Source organism: Oryctolagus cuniculus, chromosome 9 (assembly GCF_051225735.1).
Source record: "Oryctolagus cuniculus isolate XC-2025 breed Fujian yellow rabbit chromosome 9, ASM5122573v1, whole genome shotgun sequence".
NCBI classification, from domain to species: Eukaryota; Metazoa; Chordata; class Mammalia; order Lagomorpha; family Leporidae; genus Oryctolagus; species Oryctolagus cuniculus.
Window position 1 is genome coordinate 104956195 of NC_142875.1, and position 23696 is coordinate 104979890.

At 44.9% G+C, this 23696-nt stretch overlaps 1 protein-coding gene and 1 pseudogene across 4 annotated transcripts in view; one reads left to right on the forward strand and one right to left on the reverse strand.

Annotated features, from left to right (window-relative positions):
- The window catches only part of GALNT8 (polypeptide N-acetylgalactosaminyltransferase 8), a 48911-nt gene extending 34764 nt beyond the window's left edge, over positions 1 to 14147 (reverse strand). Inside the window, exons 1-3 of one of the 4 annotated variants that reach the window (XM_089303753.1) lie at positions 14037 to 14147; positions 11978 to 12207; positions 7147 to 7441 (exon numbers count right to left, since the gene is read on the reverse strand). In XM_089303753.1, coding sequence (XP_089159879.1) covers positions 7147 to 7441; positions 11978 to 12182 — 500 coding nt within the window. In that variant the 5' untranslated portion in view covers positions 12183 to 12207; positions 14037 to 14147. Of the gene's footprint in view, positions 1 to 1606; positions 1641 to 7146; positions 7442 to 11270; positions 11438 to 11977; positions 12208 to 14036 lie in introns of those variants that run through there. The other 3 variants (XM_089303754.1, XM_089303756.1, XM_089303755.1) reach the window with 3 other exon arrangements.
- LOC108177038 (pre-mRNA-splicing factor SPF27 pseudogene) lies at positions 3770 to 4586 on the forward strand (annotated as a pseudogene).
- Positions 14148 to 23696: the final 9549 nt, after the last annotated feature.

The window sequence follows — 23696 nt, forward strand, 5'->3', positions numbered from 1 at the left end:
ACCCGGCTGCTCCACTTCCAATCCAGCTCTCTGCTATGGCCTGGGAAAGCAGCAGAGGATGGCCCAAGTGCTTGGGCCCTTGCACCCATGTGGGAGACCTGGAAGAAGCTCCTGGTTCCTGGCTTCAGCCTGGCCCAGGTCTGGCAGTTGCAGGCATTTGGGGAGTGAATCAGCGGATGCAACATCTCTGTGTCTCTCATTCTCTCTCTCTTTAACTCTGTCTTTCAAATAAGTAAGTAAATCTTTTAAAAGAAAAAGAAGAATGTCAAATCAATATTCTGACCTTCCATCTTAAGAAATTATAAAAGAAAGAGTAAGTTAGATGCAAAGCAAGCAGAAGGAAGCATATAATAAAGATTAGGTGGGAAATATATAAAAATATATAAACTAGAGAACAGATGTAACGACAGAGAAAGCTAATGAAAAGTTAGTTCTTTGAAAAGATCAACAAATTTACTTTTAATTATATTGACTAAGGAAAAGATAAAGTTTTGTTACTCAAGTAACAAAAATAGGAGTCAAAGTGGGACAGGGGCCAGCGCTGTGGCACAGCAGGTTAAACCACCACCTACAATACCTGTGTTCATATCAGAGCACGTATTTGAATCCCAGCCACTCTACTTCTAATCCAGCTCCCTACCAATGTTCCTGGGAAAGCAGCAGATGATGGCCCCAAGTACTTGGGCCCCTGCCACCCACATGGGAGACCTGGTTGGAGTTTATGGCTCCTGGCTCCTAGCCTAGCCTTGGCTGTTGGGGCCATTGGGGAGTGAATCAGTGGATGGAAGATCTCTCTCCCCTCAACCCTGTCTCTCTCTCTCTCTGTTACTCTTGCAAGTAAATAAAATAAATCTTTTTTTAAAAAAAAAGAAAAAGGCCGGCGCCGCGGCTCACTAGGCTAATCCTCCGCCTAGCGGCGCCGGCACACCGGGTTCTAGTCCCGGTCGGGGCGCCGGATTCTGTCCCGGTTGCCCCTCTTCCAGGCCAGCCCTCTGCTGTGGCCAGGGAGTGCAGTGGAGGATGGCCCAGGTGCTTGGGCCCTGCACCCCATGGGAGACCAGGAAAAGCACCTGGCTCCTGGCTCCTGCCATCGGATCAGCGCGGTGCGCCGGCCGCAGCGCGCCGGCCGCGGCGGCCATTGGAGGGTGAACCAACGGCAATGGAAGACCTTTCTCTCTGTCTCTCTCTCTCTCACTGTCCACTCTGCCTGTCAAAAATAAAAATAAAAAAAAAATAAAAATAAAAAATAAAAAAAAAATAAAAAATAAAAAATAAAAAAAAGAAAAAAAGTCAGACATCACCAATGACCTTAGAGAAATTAAAATTATTATAAGGGAATATATGTAAAACAACTGTCTGCCAACAAGTTAGATAACATAGGGAAGTGATCAAATTTCTAGGAAGATACAAATCATCAAAACTGACTCAAGAAATGTAAGTTTGCACAGACTTACATCAAGCAGATATTGAATATGCAATTAAACAAATCACCAAAACCAAACCAGGCCCAGATGGTTTCACTGATGAATTCTAACAAATATTTAAAAATAGTTAATACCAATCCTCACAAACTCTTCCAAAATATAGAAGAGAGGGAAATACTTACCGGTTCATTCATTGAAGCCAGTATTACCCAGATACTAAAAGCAGATAAAAATATCACAAAGAAAGAAATGAAAACCAATATATTTTATGAATAGAGATAAAAAAAATCCATAACAAAATACTGTCAAACCAAAGCCAACAGCACACAGAAATGATTGTATATCATGACCAAGCAGCGTTTATGCCAAGAATATGAGATTGAGTTGACATCTCAAAATCTGTAAAGCATTACACACTATCAATAGATAATGGACCAAAATCACATGATTATCTTAAAAAACACAGAAAAAAAATTGACAAAAGTTCACACCCTTTCATGATAAAAGAGAGAAACACTAAACCAATTAGGAATAGAATGGGATTTTTGTTAAAGAGCATCTACAGAAATCAGAACTAACATCACACTTTTAAAAAGTATTTATTTGAAAGAAAGAGTGATAAAGGAGAGAGAGAGAGAAATCTTCTACCTGCTGCTTCACTCCCCAAATTGCTGCAACAGCAGGGGTTGGTCCAGGCCTAAGCCAGGAGCCCAGAACTCCATCCATATCTCCCACATGGATGACAGGGGCCAAAGTACTTGAGCCATTATCTGCTGCTTTCCCAGGCATGTTAGCAGGGAGCTGCATCAGAATAGAGCAGCCAGAACTCAAACCTACACTCCAGTATGGGAGCTGGAATTGCAAGTGGTGACTTAACCTGTTGCACCACAATGCTGGCCCCTAACATCATGCTTAATGGTGAAATATTAAATACTCTCCCCCATATAATGAAAATTAAAGGAAGTATCCTATGAACTACCATTATCAGAGGTTTTAGCCAGGTGATTAGGGAAGACAATGAAATAAAAGGCATCATGTTGGAAAGCATAATGTACAACTCCTTTTTTTTTTCAGCCGAAATAATCTGATATATTGAAATCCTTTTAAAATACACTTAAAAACTGTTAGAACTAAGGAATGAATATAATAAGTGCTGTGGTTTGAATGTTTGGCTCCAACCTCGCACAGCAGCTTACACTCGGGAGTCATAAGTCAATGGCATTCAAAGGGCGGAAGTGGAATCCACTTGTGATGTTGCAAGCTAGGAAGTGACTAGACTGAGTGAAGTCATGAGGGCGGAGCCCGTGACTGAGTGCTGGTGTCATATAAGCAGGGATGGAGACACTTGTGCGCTCCCTGCTCCTTGCCGTGTGATGCCCTGGGCCGCTGTGAACTCTACCGGCAGGAACAGCATCACCAGGGGCCACACAGAAAGAGGTGAGTCACCAGGATCGTTTTCCCTTTATCAAGTTAGCTGCCTCAGCTAGCTCACTATGGCGGTGGGGAGCTGACTAACATGTGTTAGAGTTGCAATATACAAGATCAATATGTAAAAAGTAAGGGCGTTTCTATAGTTAGGATGCAAATGTGACAATGACATCAAGAAAATAATTCCACTTCTAACAGCATCAAAAAGAAGAAATATTTATGAATTTAGCAAACAAATGCAAAGAAATGTTTTGCATTTCTCAAAATTCAATTTTACTCAAAATTCTCATATTCTCAAAATTCAAAATGTTGTTGAAAGACTTTAAAGCAGGGTTAAATAAATGGAAAGATTTCCCATGTTTGGGAACTGGATGATTTAATTGTTAAAATGCAATAACTACAAATTCAATGCAATTCCAATCATACCTTATTGGTTTCTTTGCAAAAGTAAACAACTTAAGCTTAAAATATGTATGGAAATGCAAGATCCCATAATATACAAAATCATCTTGAAAAAGAAGAAAAATATTGTAAGAGTCACATTTGTCAATTTGGAAACTTACTACCAAACCATAGTTATTAAGACATTGTGTGATGTCATAAGGATAAACTTATGTACCAATGGAATGGGACTGACATCCAAAATTAAACCTTTTACATTTTTAGGTAATTAATTTGGACAAGGATTCCAAGACAGTTGAATGTGGAAAGAGTAATCTCTCCAGTGAAGGACGCTAGGCAGCTGGCTAGCTACACCCTAAAGAATTAAGTCGAACATCTATGTCCATTGTGTAATAAGGGTAATTTTAAATGGACCAAAAACTTTAACATAAGACAGAAAATTGTAAAACCCTTAGAAACAAACACAGGCTTAATTCTTTGTGACCTTGCATTTATCCACGGTCTCTTAGATATGACATCAAACGAACAAGCAAGGCGAACCCGTGTGCCCCAGCAGGGCGGACACTGGTTTGGTGGCTGGAGAGGTAGCCATGGACGCACTACCTGCTACCGTATTTGTCAAGGTGATAAAGCACCTGGTGGGCGAGAAGTGGCTGCAGCCCTGGTGAAGGAGGAAACTCCGGGATACCGACTCACTAAAAATTAACTGAGCTACCTGACAGCCCGGGATTATTCTGCTTTGCAAACTGACATACTGAGAAATGAATTGGAAAGACTGGCTGCTGGACAAACCAATTGCTCTGCTCAGTGTGAAACGATACGAGTTTTCCAGCCCCATTCTCAGGTCAGAAAATGACATTACTGCATGGCAAGAATGTGTAAACAATTCTATGGCCCAGTTTAGAGCACCAAGTTGGAACTGAGAATCTGGAACTGATGTCAGAGCACAGATGTGATGGCTGGAAAGTATGTAATGAAAATTTAGTTCCATGATTGAACATGCACAGAAAGAGCTTCAGAAGTTAAGGAAACACATTCAAGCAAAAAACATGCAACTCACACAGAGAAATGGAGTCAAATCGGAAATCCCTGGTCAGTAAGAATTATGAGATTGAACGAACTATCGTGCAACTAGAAAATGAAATCCATCAAATTAAGCAGCGGGGGCCAGTGCTGTGTCATGGCAGGTGAAGCCGCTGCCTGCAGTGCCAGCATCCCATGTGGGCACCAGTTCAAGTTCTCACTGCTCCACTTCCAATCCAGCTCTCTGCTATGGCCTGGGAATGCAGTAGAAGATGGCCCAAGTCCTTGGGCCTCTGCACCTGCGTGGGAGACCTGGAGGAAGCTCCTGGCTTTGAATTGACCCAGCTCCAGCAGTTGTAGCCATCTGAGCAGTGACCCAGCAGCTGAAAGATTTCTTCTCACTCTCTCTCTCTCTCTCTTTCTCTCTCTCTCCTTCCCTCCCTCCCTTCCTCTACCTCTCTGTAACTCTGCCTTTCAAATAGATATATAACAAAAAAAATATATAGGCTGTGTGTGCACACCATATGACACACATGAAACCGCATAAAAATAAACAAATTTAAACAAAAAATTAAGCAGCAACACAGACAGACAAAGAAAACACTGGCAAGACTTCTGAAAAGACTGAGTTGGTGAGTAGAAAGGAAAAGATGTTGGGTTTTCATAAACTGTCAGGCATCTGAGCTTTCTCTGAACCACGGAGGACAACAACTTGTCACAGAAACTACTGATGCTTGTTAAATCTTCAGGAAATGCAAGGTGTGTAAAGTGTTTTGTCCTGTTTGTATTTCTTAGCAAAATAAAGATTTTCCACTTGGTTGTATTTTTATAGCTATTAAAAAAATTTTTAGACTTAAAAAAAGAACAAGGAGCTGAAGAAAAAACATACAAAGTGGACATCATGAAAATTTAAGACTTTTGCATTTCAAAGAACACCATCAAAGAAGGGAGTAGACAACCCACCCGACAGAAGACATTTGCAAATCATATTTCTGAGAGGAACTGGTCTCTAGAACATATATAAAGAACTCTTGCAAGTTAGTAATTGAAAGTCAAGCCAATTCTTATAAAAGGAGAAAGTCTCCGAATAGATATATCGCCAAAGAAGATACATCACTCCTTAGGCCTCAAAGAAATTTAAATCAAAACTACAGTGAGCTATCACTTCACACCCAGTAGGGTGACTAATCAGACAAATAATAAATGTGGATGAATGTGTGGATAAACTAAGACTTTCAGGCACCATTGGAGAGAAAACACTGTTGCTGTTCCCGGAAAGGTTAAATATAGTTATCAGATGGGCTAGCAAGTTTACTCCCAAATTACACTCAAGAGAAATAAAAATATTTGTCCACACAAAAAGCTGTACATGAATCTTCATAGCAGCATTGTTCATAGTAACCCAAAACTAGAAACAATCCATATGTCCACCAAGTGATGAGTGAACAAAATGTACTAATCCTTATCATAGAATATTACTTGACAATACATTCTGGGAGATAGCAGGTGATGGTCCAAGTAGTTGGGCTCCTGCTACCCCCATGGGAGACATAGATCAAGTTCCCAGTTCCTGGCTTAAACATGGCCCAGCCCCAGCTGTTGCAGGCAATTGGGGAGTGAACTAGTGGATGGGAGGATTCTCTCCCCACGCCACCCCTAACCCTACCATTCAAATAAAAAAAATAAACAAATAAAATTTTAGGGATTATTGGACAATAGAAATGAATGAACTTGATATATGCTATAACATGGGTAACACCTGCAATCATGATAAGGGAACAGTGCAAGTCACAGAAGGACAAATATTACATTACGGGGCCAGAAGAGGTAAGCCCCTAGGGATTAGTGCTTGCCTAGGGATAAGGAAGTTGTGGGGAAATGACATGTACCTGCTAATGGGTATGGGGTTTTGTCTTTGTTTTTTTCTGAAATGAAAGTATTTTAAAAATCGATTGTGGTAACAGTACACAACTCTGTGAATAGACTAAAAACCACAAATTGTGCACTTTACATGGATGAGTTGAGTGGTGCATGAATCATATCTGAGCAAAGCTGTTACTTCCTTAAAATTACGAAGGAAGGTGGCAGAGGCAGAAAACAATGGGAGAAAGGAGATAGCACAGGGAGAGAGAAGGCTCTTCAAATTAGGTGGAATAAAGAGGAATCCGAGCAGAGAACTTGAGGGAAACACAAGGGCAGCAAACAGCGTAGCTAACTTGGAAGTGACTTTCACAAGTCCTTCTCAGCCTCAGTTTCTGCATCTATAGAACTATGCATTACATGGGGGCCGGCGCTGTGGTGCAGCAGGTTAACGCTCTGGCCTGAGGCGCCGGCATCCCATATGGGCGCCAGTTCTAGTCCCGGCTGCTCCTCTTCTGATCCAGCTCTCTGCTGTGGCCTGGGAAAGCAGCAGAAGATGGCCCAAGTCCTTGGGCCCCTGCACCCATGTGAGAGACCCAGAAGAAGCTCCTGGCTCCTGGCTTTGTATCCACACAGCTCTGGCTGTTAGGGACAATTGGGGAGTGAGTCGTCAGATGGAAGACCTCTCTCTCTGTGCCTCTCCTCTCTCTGTGTAATTCTGACTTGCAAATAAATAAATCTTAAAAAAAAAAAAAAAAGAATTATGCATTACACCCGTTGCTCCAGAATTCCAAGGCTCTGTTTTTCTGACACCTCTGATCATCATCAAGGGGCTGCCAATATCTGGTTATCTTCTGTCAGCTACCGTCATCAAATGGGTTGATAACAAGATCAGTCAGCCTGAGCCCTTTCACCCTCAATTCCCCACTCCCTCAATCCTTGACTTTCACGGTTCCCAAAGCTCATCCCACATCGAGGTCCCTGGAAGCCCCAGCCGGGCCCATCCCACCTGGAGTCGCGCGTGTCGGGGATACTGCGGTTGTGGGGCAGCTGGTCACTGAGGTACACGTTGTAGCCAAACTTCTCAAAGAGGTCCTGGGCCTTTAGCTGTTGGGCCTTGGAAAGACCCTCACCCCACTGCCGGAAGAGTGGCGAGTGTGGGAAGAGTTTCCCTGGAGCTTTGTTCTTTGCCTCGTGGGCCTTGGCTTTTGCTGCAGGCTGACGGGGGTATTCTTCGTCGTTCACGCTCTGCAGGGTGGGGATTGCTTCTTCTTGTTGCTTCATAGCCCGTTTCATGCTCTCTCCTGCCAAGGAACAGGACAAAGTAGAGAGAAACACTTCCTCAACCCTTAGATACCTGGGCATTGCTTTCCACTCTGAAAGTTCACTCTCCAAGCTCTTTCCGCAGACAATATGATAAATATGTCTCTTCAGCTCCATCAAAACAGATCTACCATTCACCGTTCAGAGTCCTCTAGGAACTGACTCACTGTGACCCAAGGTAAAGATTGACAAGTAGAGTAGTGGGTTAAACCACTGCTTCCAATGCCAGCATCCCATATGAATGCTGGTTCAAGTCCTGGCTGCTTTGCTTCTGATCCAGCTTCCTGCTAATGTGCCTGGGAAAGTAGCAGGTGATGGTCCAAGTGCTTGGGCTCCTGTCACCCATGTGCTAGACCCAAATGGAGTTCCTGGCTCCTAGCTTCAGCCAGGCCCAGACTCATTTATTGAAGCCATTTGGGGAGTGAATCAGTGGATTGAAATCTTTCTCTGTCTGTCTTTTCTACTCTTTGTCATTCCGTCTTTCAAGTAAATAAATAGATCTTTAAAAAGAAGACGAAAAGAAAAAATATTGGCAATAAGCCATTTTTATTTCAGAATGAGGCCCAAGAATCACTCACTTCAAAATCACTGTTGTGATAATTTAAAAATGTAGATAAAAGGCACATTTCCTTATTTATTAAAATCAGAGATTCAAGGTCAAGATCTGAGCAGGGGAAGTTACAAAAATCTGCATTTTAACACATTGAGAAGTGATTCTTTTTGAACTATAAAGTGTGTAAAACATTGTAGTATACTGGTGGCTAGTCAAAATGAATATATCTTACCCCTCCTCGCCATCATCCATTCATTCTATCACTTCTTATGTACAAGGGAACTGCAATGAGTTCATGGAAAATGGAATCAAAGATAAATATACTTTGGCGCAAAAAAATTTGGAATCCCTCCATAGCCTTTCCAGAATACGCTTTTCCCATGAGCTTTTAGAAGACCCTGGTATTCGACTTACCTGGAACTTCCAGCGATGTCCTAGCCTTAACTAGCCTTAACTTAACTCATAAGAATGTCTTCAAATGATTTTTAGAAATACAGACTCCAGGTCCTCCATGGAGATTCTAACTGGGTGGGTCTGGAGTAGAGCCAAGGAATCTGATTTTTAACACTTGCTCCAGATAAATTTAATGGTCACATCAATTTGAGAAACTGCCTTAACTCAAACGAATGAACAGGTAGTGGAGACGGACCTGAGTAGACAACTTTCATACAGAAGAGGTCTTCTAGACCCATAACAATGAAGCTTTGTGTTTGGAAAATGGCCTAAAATGGCAGAGCTCTTTTGCATCCAATATTTCTTTTTTATTTGAAAGACATAGAGACAGGAATCTGTCACTTGCTGGTTCACTCCCCAAATGCCCACAACACCCATGGCAGGGCCAAGTCAAAGCCAAAAGCCTGCAACTCCATGCAGATCTCCTATGAGGTGTCAGGAACCCAAGTACTTGAGCCATCACCTGCTGCCTGCCAGGGTGCCCATCTTCAGGAAGCTGGATCAGAGGTGAAACCAGGGCTTGAACTCAAGCCTCGTAATATAGAATGAGGGTGTCTCAATCAGTGTCTTAAGCACTGGCCCTCATTCATTATTTCTCACCTTTTAAGCTGGAGAGTTTTAGCATATGCACCTTGAACTCCCTTAAGCTCAATTCATGAATTCAGTAAAAAAGAGAAAAAGTCATTTGAGTGTTTAGTGATGGTAACACTGCTCAGCATTCAAATCTCCTAGTGGGAATCAAGACACCCTGCCAGAGGACCTGCTTCGTCCCCACTGATCCTCTCCTATCCACACCTGATTCCAACCACACTGGCAGGGTCACCGTTAGTTCATGCAGCATCTTCCAGCAAATTAGAAGGCGGCTCTCTTTTCTGGATGAGTGCAACCCAGTGTCAGCAGCGTGGCAAGGATACAGCCCCTTGGGTGAACTTTCTCTGGGTGGATTCAGCGCCATGTGACAGCACATGTCTGGGGTGGGGGTGGGGGGGGGCGGTGCAGAATGTGAGCTGGATTTACCCCTGAAAGAGAAGCAGAGCAGTCCTACAACTAGGGGGAGAATGTGTTTGGAAGGTGATAAGGAGGCCGGTCCCAAGAAAAGGAGAAGCAGAAACAGCTCTGGAAGTGCTGAAGGCAAAAGAGGACAGCCAAAGCCTGCTTGGGAAGAAAAGCAACGGATCCATCAAAGAAGGTTCAGGTGAACACTGTACATATTTGGCAGTGCAAGCAAAAGTTTGCAGCATTTCAAATTGCACAGGGCTATTGTCCATGCTCTTCTGTACTAAGCTTACGGAGGTCACTGCGTGGTACTGGGTTATCCAAGTCTCCAGACCCTCTATGTTCTTCTCTGGGAGTTGTATGGTCTCTGGGAAATGGTTCTGGCTGGACATCCTGGAGGCCACTTGAGGAAGTACAGAGAGTCCAGCAGGATGAATACACAGTCATTAGCTTATCGCCATCTCTGTCGCTGAAATGTTCCAGGCCCCCAAGGGGATACAGGCAACATCTCCACTGGGCTGTTAAGAGCCAAGGGAGATTCCGGCGACCTGGTTTACAGTCACTGATCCCTGTCATAACTTTTTGTTTGCTTTTGGTCTTGGTTGTCTGTATGGCTTGTGTGGGTATTCTTTTTGACCTATGATTTTCCTTTGTCTTTCAGGAACCCTGAAGGCAAATGAACAACCAGATGACTGTGAATGAGCAACCAACACGGAACAGCCTTTCCATTTCAGGAAGCACTGCAGGGCACAGAAGAAGTTGGGATTTGGACACAGGGCCCTGAAAGCATTTTGCGTCTCACCCCAGGTCAGGTGGTCATAAGTCTCTGACACTGCATTATATCAGAGTAAATAGAAAGAGGGTGCATCCAGAATAAAGGAAGAGGCACTCATCACTGCCAAGACAGGACGTGAAGTACACGGGGTGGCCCTGGATGGCTCCTGGCAGCCTGTCTTACCCCCACTGAAGGAAAGAATGGCGGAGCTTCGGGCAGAACTCCAGCCATGGCAAGACTTGAGGAGGCTGAGTCAGTACGAGGAAGCTGGGCAAGCACCCTGGTGTGCTCTGGGCATTCTGCCAGGGAGTGGCGGTGGCTCTGGGGTCACCGCCCTGGGAGGCAACCTCCTTCTCTGTTACAGTCACTTTCTTGCTCAGTCTCCCCCTCCCCCCCGCCTGCCTGTCCTTTCTTCTCTCCTTCTGACACTCACTCATTGGGATCTATCGTTTCTATGGTGAACAGAGACAAGAGGTGAATATGACTTTGATGGAATCAACCCTTATGAAACTTGCTTTTCAAAAAACAGTGTTTCAATAACATATGCAAAGTCTCATTGTGGGGAGAGGTAGAAGGTGCTGCAAGGTGCTTAATGACCACCTTCCATCCTCCATTCTCTCCGCCTGTTTCATTTGCTCTCCCTGGAGTCTCTCTTTTGCTCTTCTCAGTTCACATTTTTTATATCCTTCTTTGTCTTTCTCTCCTCTCCTCTCTTCTCTTTTCTCTCTCTTCCTCTCTCCCTCATCTCTTTTTCTGTTTTTTTTTTTTTCTTTCTGTCCATCCCTCTGCCTTACCCAGAAACCTGGAAATACTCAGTTCTCATTTGAAAAGACAATCTCCCCAGCTCTAGCCCCACGTACACACATCCACGCAGCCCCATGCCCACTCACACCCTCAGCACCTCCCTTCAGGGTTCCGGCATCACAGAGCCCTCTCCCTTGGTGAGAGGTCAGATGCAGAGGCACATGAAGTTCAGAGAGTGCCACGGGGGGCAAGAACCACACACAAGCCCCAGAACTTGCTGAAGTCTCACCTTGGACTTCTAGTGAACAAGTTATAGTTGGGCACATAGCAGGTTATAGATTGCTTTCTGCATATATTTCACAACCTCAGAAGGTCAGGTAGGTGTGTGTTGTCATCATTATCATCATCTCCATTTACAGAACAGGAACCTGAGGCTGAGAGACAACCACCCGCCGCCGAATCACACAATCCCAATGACCACAGCAAGATTCCATCTGAGGTCCTCTAACGGAACAGATGCCACTTCTCTTCAGTAGGGTCCAAGACACGGCAGCAGAAGCACAGAGCTGTTCCCACACATTCTTCCCATCCAGGTATAAGCAGGCCGGATGCTGTTCAGCTTCCGAGATCAGGCGTGTTCAGGGTGGGATGACAGTAGATGTCTACGCATCCCTGAGCACCCCAGAGAGTCTTACCCTGAGTCTCCCTCTTTGCACACACTTAAATATGGTCGTGCAGGTGCACAAGCACACACACACCTGCTCCCCTACCTAAAACTGCTTACTCTTCTCTTCCCCACCGCCTGCATTCTCAATACCTCCCTCTCATCTGTAGGCATGTAAAGGATGTTTAAATAAGATGCTAAGAGATAAGAACAAAGCCTCTCACCCACTCCTCTGCCCTCATGTTCCTTTTTTCTGGATCTCATAGCATGCACATGTACACACACAACAGTACATGGACAACCTCCCCTCCAAGTCAGTACCGGGAACTTACTCAGCTGCTGCAAATCCACCTCCAGGTGGGAGAGTCTCTGGATCACTGCCCCTTCCCATTCAGGCGAATGAAGCCCCTTAGGGATGCTAGCCAGAAGCAACTTTTGTAAAGTCCCCTTGGTGGAAAACACCAGCAGGAGATTGAAGGCAACAAGCAAAGAGAGCCCGATGCACAGGACTTTGGAGATCTTTCTCCTGGACATCATCTTCTGCCGATGGCTTCTCCACTCCCTGTGGAGAAGCAGGTGGGAGATCAGAATCAGCTGAGCCTTGTCTCCGCCTGGCTGGCTGCAAGAATGACACGCTGTTTGCTGAGCCACATGTTCTCAGGCCAGAAAGCTGTTACTCACTGCCTGGCTTCTCCCTGAGCTGCATCAGGTGAGGGGAGTGTGCTGTAGCAGCCACCTAGCAACTGTTAGGTCACCTGGGCACACCTGGTATTGTCTCAGAAGTCAGGTGAACGCTCACGTCTGGGGCTAGCTCAGGCTTCCCGAGGGAGAAGCACTTGTCTGTCTGTCCATCTGGCTGGCTGTGGGTTTTGGTTTTCAAGAATGACCCGGCGGTACTGCATGCTTTCCAAGAGCAAGGATCTTCCACGGATTTTGAAACTCTACAGGGTCTTGAACATACTAAGTACACAACACAGATTTGTTCAAAGAACTGAAAGACTTCCTCGCTGGTTCTTGGGGTCTCACTGACCGACAGCAGGTGAAGGTGAGCTGGAAGAAGCCCCAGGGTGAACCCCCAGGGATGACCCTGCTTCCCTGGTCTCCTTGTCCTCTGCCCAACTCCATACTCGCCTCAGTAATTCGCTTGCCTACACACCTCACGCTTAACTGTGTGTTTTGAACAAATCCTCTAATTATCATCAAAGATGAAACATTTAAAATTGTTCCCCAAAGACAAAAGTTTAAAATTTTCAGTCTAGCATTGGGTCTCCCCACAGTCATAGCTCCCACTTGGTCCCAGCACCTCGGACTACCTACGGGGTCCCCAAATAGAGCACACACAAGCAAGGCAGAGGCACACCTGTGGATTAAGACAAGGAAATGCATTGCAGCTTTAGGAAAAAGGACAGAATGAAAAGCAATCAGCTATTTTGTTTTTCCTTAAGAGAAAGTCTTTCCCAGGATCCCAGGACAAAGAAATAAAAAATGCATGACCCCCTCTGTTTCTGGACAAGATGGAATAGACACATGGATCTCTATTCCTCTCCATAAGGTCAATTAAAAGCTCTGGACATTATATAAAACAAGCACAAGAAGGCCCTGAAAGGCAGTCAGGACAGAGATCCTGAGACCCGGAGAACACAGGCTTGAGTTTCCCAGGTTTTCCTTTTGCCTCATCTGGATGCTGGAGAAATCAGCAACCTGGAAAGGCCAGTAGGTACAGACAATAAGTGCCCCAGGAAAACTTGCTGTCTCTGGGGACAAAGATTCTCTGCTTGGCCAAACTTGAGTCAGGTTCTGAATCCTCTTCTAGGTTTATCTGTGCACTTCCTTGTAAAATCCAGTGTCAGCATAAAAACGCTGCCAAGTCACAGTAGCCAGGAACCTTGTGCTAGATGGTGACCTCTGATCAACCTCAGTATCTGCTCCGGCTTCTCAGCCTCCTCCCCCCTGGCCTGCCTCCAGCCAGAATCCTGTTAGGTGGCCAGCCACCCTCCCCCCACCCCGCCCCCACCACTGAGTTTTCCTCTTCATCGTTTCTCTACCCACTGACCCCTGCTCTGCTCCTGGGCACTCAGTTCCCTCTTGCCTGTGCTACAGTCAGAGCTGGGCCCAATTTCTTGCCTCCACTGCAAGACCTTGTTGCAATGGACCCTATTATTACCACTATGGGCTTGAATGAAGTCTCCCTGGATGTGCTTTCACAAGCATCACTGGATTTTTTTTTTTCTTTAACGATAATCAAAGGACTAGGAAATAGGTAGGCTGGCAAGACAGAAAAGGTTTAGACAGTAACCGCCCCACTCCAGCCAAACACCACTGAAAACCTTGCTGCGTCACACCCAACCCTTCTACAAAGGCCATATGGGAAGCACACACTCCTATGTTTACCCTCCATCTCTGCTGACAAGACTCTTGATAAAGACAGCCCAGGGTCTGGGGCCTGCGCTGTGGCACAGCAGGTTAAAGCCCTGGCCTGCAGCATCAGCATCCCATATGGATACCTATTCGAATCTTGGCTGCTCCACTTCCAATCCAGCTCCCTGCTAATGTGCCTGGGAAAGCAGCAGAGGAAAGCCCGAGTCCTTGGGCCCCTGCACCCTCATGGTAGACCTGGAAGAAGCTCCTGGCTCCTGGCTTCAGATTGGCTCAGCTCCAGCCTTTGTGGCCATTTGGAGAGTGAACCAGTGAACCAGATAGAAGACCTCCCTCTCTCTCTCTCTCTCTCTCTCTCTCTCTCAGCCTCTGCTACTCTGCTACCTCCTCCTACCCCCTCCATGGTGATGTCTGGGAAGTTCTAGTAGGGAGCCAGAACTTTCCTCCCTGTGTCCCCACAATGTCAGTAATGGCCACTAATGAAGTGCTCTTAGCAGGTGAGGCATCAGCAGAGGCCGCTTGGGGGACCTGAACTTCCTTGCTCACCTATCAACAATAATGCAGCCTTCCCCACATGGAAGGCCCAGGTATCAAAAAAGGCCAGCTGGGGAAACTGACTTCACTCCCACCTGGCAGTAATGAGGTGGCTCCTCCGTTTCCCCACAAGAGTCAGAAATGTCTGCGTTTAAACCAGATTTTTTAAATGCAACATTCGGAAGGTTCAGCATGCAATAAAAAAGCACTTGGTAGGCCAAGAGCCAGGAAAATCTCAGCTTGAATGAGAAAAATCAATCAACAGACATCAACACCAAGAGGATACAGATGTTGGAACTGTCTGACAAGGATTTTAAAGCAGCTACAGCAAAATTGCTTCAATGAGTAATTATGGACACGCTTCAAGCACATGAAAGATACAGTACATCAACCGGGAGAGAAAATGCCTCAGCAAAGAGTCTCGGGAAAGAAATAGAAGATCTGAAGAAAAACCAAGCAGAACTGAAAAATGCAATAAATGAAATTTTTAGATGACTGGATGAGGCTTTTTATGATTTGAATGGAATCTGATTTCCCAGCTCATGCAGACATCAAAACCCCAATGCCTTATGTTGATGGTTAATCGGTTAATGCTAATAGTTGGTGGAACAAGGGTGGAAACTGGATTCTGGGTTGATGCTTCTTCCTTCCTAAGTAGCTCCTTTCATGTATTTTAGTTAAAGTAACAAACAGCTGATGAGTACAGGCATCTATAGCAGAAAGAAGGGAATAGAGAAAAGAAGCAGTGAAATAGCAGATGGAATACTAGAAGTTACCCCATCTGAACCACAGAGGGAAAACAGACTGAAAGAAAAATAACAGGGGCTGGTGCTGCAGAGTAGTGGATAAAGCCACCACCTGCAGTGCTGGCATCCCATGTGGGCACCAGTTTGAGTCCCGGCTGCTCCTCTTCCGATCCAGCTCTCTGCTATGGCCTGGGAAAGCAGTAGAGGATGGCCCAAGTCCTTGGGCCCCTGCACCCATGTGGGAGACCTGGAAGAAGCTCCTGGCTCCTGGTTTTGGATCGGCACAGCTCTGGCTATTGCAGCCATTTGGGGCTTGAACCAGCAGATGACAGACCTCTCTGTTTCTGCTTCTCCCTCTCTCTCTGTGTGTAACTCTGGTAACTCTGACTTTCAAGTAAATAAATAAATGTTAAAAAAAAAAAAAAGACAAACAACAGAGCCTCAGGGATCTAAGGGATTATAACATAATATCTAATATTCATGTCTTTGAAGCCTTAAAAAGAAGGGCAAAGTGGGGGTGGAAGGCTAAGCAAAATTAAGAAATACAGGCTACATGTTCCCAAAGTTGACAAAACACATAAACCTACAGATTCAAGCACCTGAGTAACCCTGAATAGAACAAGCTCAAAGATATACATTCCCAGAGCATAACAGCCAAACTTGAAAACTACAAGGAAAAAATCCTTTAAAAGCAGAGAGAAACAACATCCATTGGGGAAAACAATTGAAGGGATAGAGATGTCCTTTGAATTAAAAGACCAGAAGAAAGTATCCCAGCATTTTCCAAGTGCTGAAAGAAAAGAAATAGTCAACGTAGGATGTCATATCCATCAAAAATATTCTTCATGAAGGTAGGGAAAATCAAGACATGCCCAGACAAGAAAACTAAGAGAATCTGTTGCCAGTAAACCTAGGAAGAGTACAAATATGCATAAATACATAAGCTTCCTATCTCCTCTTGCGTTTTCTCAATTGTGTTGACAGTTGAAGCAAAAAGCATCTGATTGGTTTTCAAAGAATGTAGCAGAGATATCTGAGACAGTTATAGTAGATGTGGGAGAGGTTACAAGGACTTAAGGTAAGCATTGTACATTTCACTTGAATGGGTAAGACGACACCACCAGTAGACTGCGACAGTTATGTATGTATGAATATAGTGGTGATGGAAGGGTTCTTCTGTTTCTTGACTGCAGCGGTGGATGAATGAATCCACATGAGATAAAATGACACAGAACCACATACCCACAGTACCAACATCACTTTTCTGGTTTTGCTCTTACCCTGTAGTTATAACCCACATAGACACAGATATTCAGAAAAAGACATAGATATAATCTGGGGGAACTGGATAAGGAGGACACAGAACTGCTCTGTATTATTTTTGCAAATTTTTGTGAATCTATAATAATCGCAAAATAGAAGGTTTTCTAACAAAGCATGACCCCAACCCTACACAAACTTCTGCAGTAGATCATTCCTTGAAATGACACTTTATTAAAATCATGGTCACCACTGGAAGTGGTGGGGATTGGAGAACTGAGGAGTTGAGAGAGGAAGGAGACTGACTTCCCACTGCATGGCATTTCACATACTTTAAAATTTTGTACCAGGTTATATAGCTGCCTAGTCAAAATTAAAATAACTTGAAATGCATTGCATCATAATTTGTGTCACTTTAAAGCTGTCTAGAATAGGACAGAAGTTCACTCAATGGGAGAGACCAGCAAGGATTTCTTTCTCTGTAGACTTCGCTTGCACCTGTCCTCCACAAAGAAGGTGATGAGACTCCTCAGGGAAGGGGACAGATGAGGAAACTGAGGACAAGACCGCTAGATAATGCTCCCTCGGGACAATGCTGCATTGTTCTTCAAATCTTTAAAATTCATCTTTTTGAAAGGCAGAGAGAGAGAGAAATCTCCCATTCATTGGTTCACTGTCCAAATGCCTGCAATGGCAGGGGCTGGACCAGGCCAAAGCCAAGAACTGGGAACTCAGTCCTGGTCTCCCACATGGGCGGCAGGCAATCAACTACTTGAGCCATCGCTGCTGCCTCCTGGAGTGCACATTAGCAGGAAGCTGGAGTCAGGAGCGGAGACAGAACTTGGATTCAGGCACTCCAATACGGGGTGCAGGTGTCCCCCCTGGCAGCTGAACCACCCTCATATGGTCTTCTTTCCTTTGCAGTCTTTTAATCACATCTTTATGCTATAGCTTTGGGGGTGAGTACAGACAGGTTTCTTTTTGTTGTTTTACAAATGTATCCATGTCCTTGTATACTTCCTGCCCATCTGGATTGGCTGTCTACATACTTATCATTGAGCTGAACTCCATATTTGACACAAATGCAAGTATCTTGACCCCACTTGCTTAGCCAGGAGGTGGAAAGTGAGATAGGAAGACCCAGAAAGGAATCCTAAGATACTGAATAATAAAGCTTTTGGTTATAACTCAATCGAAACATGATTTTTCCCTACAATAATCAAGAACCTTCAACAAATCTCTTCCACCATGGCAACAGAGAAGGAAAAACTCACACTGCAGAACTGGAGACCATCCTGACACCTAATGGATTTGCACACAGAGTACAAATTAGGAAACACCAATGGGGTAGTCAATGTAGCTGACAAATATTGAGAAACAGCACAAACATAATTCTTTGCAATTAATTCATCTGCCCTGAGCACATATAAAAGAAGAGCATTGGACCAAGGAAAACTATTAGGCTAGAAAGTAGACATAGTGGATTGCAGAACAAAGTAACAGAGAGAGAGAGAGAGAGAGAAACTAGAACCAAAACTAAAATATGGGGGTTTTGTCCATTTGTTTCTTTTGTTGTTTACCGCTCATGGGTGGTGCTTCATCAGTGACCTACTAAGGAAGATCTGGCCCCTACCCTCAGAACTCCTCTAGAGGAGATGCGATTTTCATATGGCCCATGCCAGTCCACACACTTCACCATCGCAAGCCTTCAAACACAGTACTTCCTATGTTACCTGATGCATGAAGATTTGAAGCACCGCCTCACCCAGCAGCTGCCACCTGCCAGCCAACAGCTCAGCTTCCATTTCATTTAGGCATTCCAGCGAGACTTTAAATAATTCAAGGTGAAATTCTCAGGCTGTCCAGAAATTAGAAGATGCACTTAGAAAAAGATACTCTGGAATTCCAGGCAAGTAAGGTCTGGTTTGATAGGTTTGAGAGATGGATATCTTTGTATTATATTAAATTGAAGAATCAGCTGGTAACTAAGGAAGAAGAACAAAAATCTTTTGTTAACTGTCTGACATCAACTTTGACTTCTAGGCACGATGGAGCAACTGATAATAGATTTGCTCTCTTGCCAAAAACACCTTTAAACTGAAAAAAAAAAAAAACTACAGGAGACCACTGTTTTCAGGAAATAGGAAGCCAAAGATTGTGATCCCTGAGAGAAGGGAAACACAGACGAAGCTCTACACTTAACCATTTCTCAATTCCACAGTCACGACAGGGGACAGTGAACCCCATGCAGAGTGTGACAATCCCACCAAGCTGAGGGTCACAAGCACACTTTGGGAGCTGCTGAAACACCCAGAGCTTGCAGTGGATGGCACCAAAGTTAAAGGAGCTACACGGAAAGAAGGAGCCCAGAAGTCTGTCTGGGGATTCCTTCTAATTCTAGCACAAGGCTGAACCAGCCCAAGGAGGAACAACAGGAGGTCTAGCCTGCAGCAAGTGCTACAGGGTTGAGATCTAATGGAGAACCAGAGGTCCCACAGCCTTGGGAGACACAGGGGTTCTGGATTAATCAGAAGGGAAAGACCTGGGGCCAGCACTGTGGTGTAGTGGGTAAAGCCGCTGCCTGCAGTGCCGGCATCCCATATAAGCGCTGGTTCGAGTCCTGGCTGCTTCACTTCCGATCCAGCTTTCTGCTAAGGTCTGGGAAAGCAGTAGAAAATGGCCCAACTCCTTGGGCTCTTGCACCCACGTGGGAGACCTGGAAGAAGCTCCTGGCTCCTGGCTTCAGATCAGCACAGCTCCAGCCGTTACTGCCAATTGAGGAGTGAACCAGCGGATGGAAGACCTCTCTCTCTCTGCCTCTTCTTCTCTATGTAACTCTTACTTTCAAATAAATGAATAAATCTTAATAAATAAAAAAAGAAGGGAAAGATCTGATTGAATATCCAGGGTATACTGACACAATACCAGGAGGAGCTCTGCTTAGGAGTAAGGACTGCATCCCAGGGTCAAGGTCACCTTAAAGCAACTCTAACAAAGCCTAAAAGCAACTATCAAGAGCATCATGAGCTGGAACAAAACTCAGCCTCTTTAAGGAAAGACAACATAAACCAGATGCTTTCAAACAATTCAGGATATAATCATAAATTGCTGGATATGTGAAGAGGCAAGAAAATGTAGGAAAAGCAGTCAATAGAAGCTGACCACAGGATGACTCAAATGCTGTAATTAAAATACCAGGGTGTGGATAGCAGGTACCAACCAAAGCCAGATCAAAATAGCACATACCAGCGCTCCACACAACTATGGGGTGACTGTCGCGCACAGTAATGTTTCATGCACTGTATAAAGCTGTATAACTGTATAACTGTCTGCCTGCTAGATCTGTCCATTACTGATAGAACCCTGCTCCAGCCTCCAGCTGTAACGGGGGATTCATCGATTTCTCCTTTCAGCGATCTAAGTCTGTCTCACGTATTTTGATGCTGTTTTTAAGTGCATACATACTAAACAGTCTTGTCTTCCCAGAGTATTGATCACTTTATCATTATGCAGTGTCTGTCATGATTCCTGAGAATTTTCCTTGCTCTGAAGTTTGCTCTAAATTTAACATAGCCACACATGGTGTATCTTTTTCTACCCCTGTACCTTCAGTCTATGAGTATCTTTTTTTTTGAAGTGGACTTCTTGTAAACAGCATGCAGCTGAGTGCTGCTTTTTGATCCACTCTGATGGTCTGTGTCTCTTCATAAGTGCAGTTAGATCACTGATGTTTGAAAGTAATTATATTAGGCCGGCGCCGCGGCTCACTAGGCTAATCCTCCGCCTTGCGGCGCCGGCACACCGGGTTCTAGTCCCGGTCGGGGCGCCAGATCTGTCCCGGTTGCCCCTCTTCCAGGCCAGCTCTCTGCTGTGGCCAGGGAGTGCAGTGGAGGATGGCCCAAGATCAGTGCGGTGCACCGGCTGTGGCGGCCATTGGAGGGTGAACCAACGGCAAAGGAAGACCTTTCTCTCTGTCTCTCTCACTGTCCACTCTGCTTGTCAAAAAAATAAATAAATAAATAAAAAGAAAGTAATTATATAATTTGATTAATAACCCCTTAGTTGTCTCAATTTCTTTGTTGGTCTTGTCCTTTGCTACCATTGTATCTTCCACTCTTTTTGCCTTTAGTGGTTTCAGTTGAGCATTTACATGATTCCATTTTCCCCTTTTTTAAACTTCTCCTTTACAGTTCCTTTTTACATTTTGTTACTGGGTGCTGTAGAATCTGCAATCCAGGTTCACTTTCAGACCACACTATACAGTGGGGGCTGGCACTGGTACCACTGCCTCATAGTGCCCCCATCCCATGTTGGGGCCGGTTCAAGTCCTGTCTGCTCCACTTCCTATCCAGCTCCCTGCTAATGTGCCTGAGAAAGTGCAGAAGATGGCCCAAGTCCTTGGGCCCCTGCCATCCACAGGGGAGATCCAGATGGAGTTCCTGGCCCAGCCCCAGCTGTTGCAGCCATCTGGAGAGTAAACTAGTAGATGGAAGATCAATCTCTCTCTCTCTGTGTCTGTAACTCTGCCTTTCAAATAAATACATAAATCTTTAAAAAAAAAAAACATTATACCGATTCACAGATAGTGCAAATACCTAATAACAAAATATGCTGTTTTCCTCCCTCCTGTCCCCTGTATCCTTGCTTTCATTTGTTTTCCTTATACACAATACATGTTATAACATACGATCTTATGACATGTAATGTGAAAAGATTGCTCTTTTGTTTTAAACAAACAGGTATCTGTTAGATCAATTAAAATGTTTTACTTCCTTCATTTATTCCTTGTCCAATGCTCTTCCTTTGTGAGGATTTAAGTTTCAATTTGCATCATTTTCTTTCTCTCTGAAGAACTTCAAAAATATCTTACATGGCAAGTCTGTCTGCTGGCACCATAATCCCTGAATATTTGCTTGAGAAAGACTTCATTTCTCTTTCACTTTTTTTTAAAAGATTTATTCAGTTATTTGAAAGTCAGAGTTACACAGAGAGGGGAGAGGCAGAGAGAGAGAGAGAGAGATCTTCCATCCAATGGTTCACTAGCCAATTGGCTGCAATGGCTGGAGCTGCGCCGATCCGAAGCCAGGAGCCAGGAGCTTCTTCCGGGTCTCTTGCATGGGTGCAGGGGCCCAAGGACTTGGGCCATCTTCTACTGCTTTCCCAGGCCACAGCAGAGAGCTGGACTTGAAGAGGAGCAGCCAGGACTAGAACCGGCACCCATATGGGATGCCGGCGCTTCAGGCCAGGGCATCAACCCGCTGCACCATAGTGTCGGCCCCTCTCTTTCACTTTTTAAGAATAATTTGAATTATTCTTGGTAGCTGGAGGTATTTTTCAACAGCAAATATTTTACTCCATTTTCATGCTAGCATGGTTTCTGAGAAGTACATTGTAATTCTTATCACACCCCATGTCCTCCTCACGCTTGGAATCTCAGACGGCTTCCAATAGCTCAAATGTGTGGAGCAGGTCCCCTCAGATGGTGTCCTTGTATTGAGGCAAACCAATTGATAACCTTAACTGAACTTGCATCATCATTTTTTTCCAGGGTAAGTCATCATAAGAATAGCATCGGGAAGCAAAGATCATAGGGCTCATCTAGAGTTCTGCCTTCCACAGTGATGACACAGAAGATACCAACACCACAATCAGCGTGGCCAGTTAGCATTCACAGAACACGCACAAAGCTAAGCTTAGACCTATACTATGATCCGGCTAGTACACTCCTAGCTATTGACCCAAGAGAAATAATGTATATACATGTAAGACTTATACATGGCCAGCGCCGTGGCTCACTACGCTAATCCTCCATCTTGCGGCGCTGGCACACCAGGTTCTAGTCCCAGTCGGGGCGCTGGATTCTGTCCCAGTTGCCCCTCTTCCAGGCCAGCTCTCTGCTGTGGCCAGGGAGTGCAGTGGAGGATGGCCCAAGTGCTTGGGCCCTGCACCCCATGGAAGACCAGGAGAAGCACCTGGCTCCTGCCTTCGGATCAGCGCGGTGCGCCGGCCACAGTGCGCCAGCTGCAGCGGCCATTGGAGGGTGAACCAACGGCAAAGGAAGACCTTTCTCTCTGTCTCTCTCTCTCACTGTCCACTCTGCCTGTCAAAAAAATTTTTTTAAAAGACTTATACATGAATATTTACAAAACAAAATGGAAGATTCTAGTGATACAATTAAACATTGTGTTTTCAGAATTAAATATATAAATATATGTAAAGGCAATTAGAGACTCCAGGAAAACTCCTTTTCCTGACATCATTGAAGAAATCTGAGAATCAGAGGCTCTGTCTGCTAACTCAATGCTTAAAATGATTTCCTGGTGTTCTTCTTCTTTGCCGGCTTCTTTGGCACTCAACTCTTAGCTGCAGGCTTTGGACTAGCCATGGCCCAGGCAGGACTCCAGGTGTGTCCGCAGTGGGGCTGGTGCGTGACATCATCCAGGCAGGAAGAGCCAGTGAGAGAAGCTCCTCCAGACGGCAGAGGGGCTGCACACACACGCAGCCGTGGCCATATGTCTCAGTGGCGTCAAGTGACTAAAGAGTGCTATTTCCACACAGGCGTGGAGGGGGTCAGCACGGGGGGTGCGTCTGGGGCCACTCTCACTACTGCTGTGCTTTCTTTTAGCCATTTTACACGTCACAGTGGGATTATGTGGCAGGCGAGGAGGGAAATGTACCCAACAACTGATTTAGATTTTGTCGTATTTCTAGCTCTCTGGGATTAGACTCCCATCTGTCCCTCTGAGGCTATCACACATACATCTTCTCACCCCTTTTCAGGAAAGCAGCATGAGCCACAGTACGCCATCATGTGCGGTTTTCTTTTTAGGTGCGGGTGAATACACAGACGACTGCTATCCTAGCTTGGTGGGAAAGTGGCCGATGTATCAGACAAGTAATGGCAATGACTTTCAAACCGGTAAAGCAGCTCTCCTAAAGGCTCTGTGCATCAGGGCTGAGGTGGGTTTGGGAAAAAACTTTCACCGCTCCCTGTGTGCCCGCTTCCTCCCCAACACCGGAGATGAAGCCTTCGGCCCCTCCTTCCCTCTCCTGGGCACTACGTCAGGAGGGCCCTCTCCTACCAGTTACTAGGGTGAGTTCTACATTTTTTTTTTAAGTTTATTTTTATTTATTT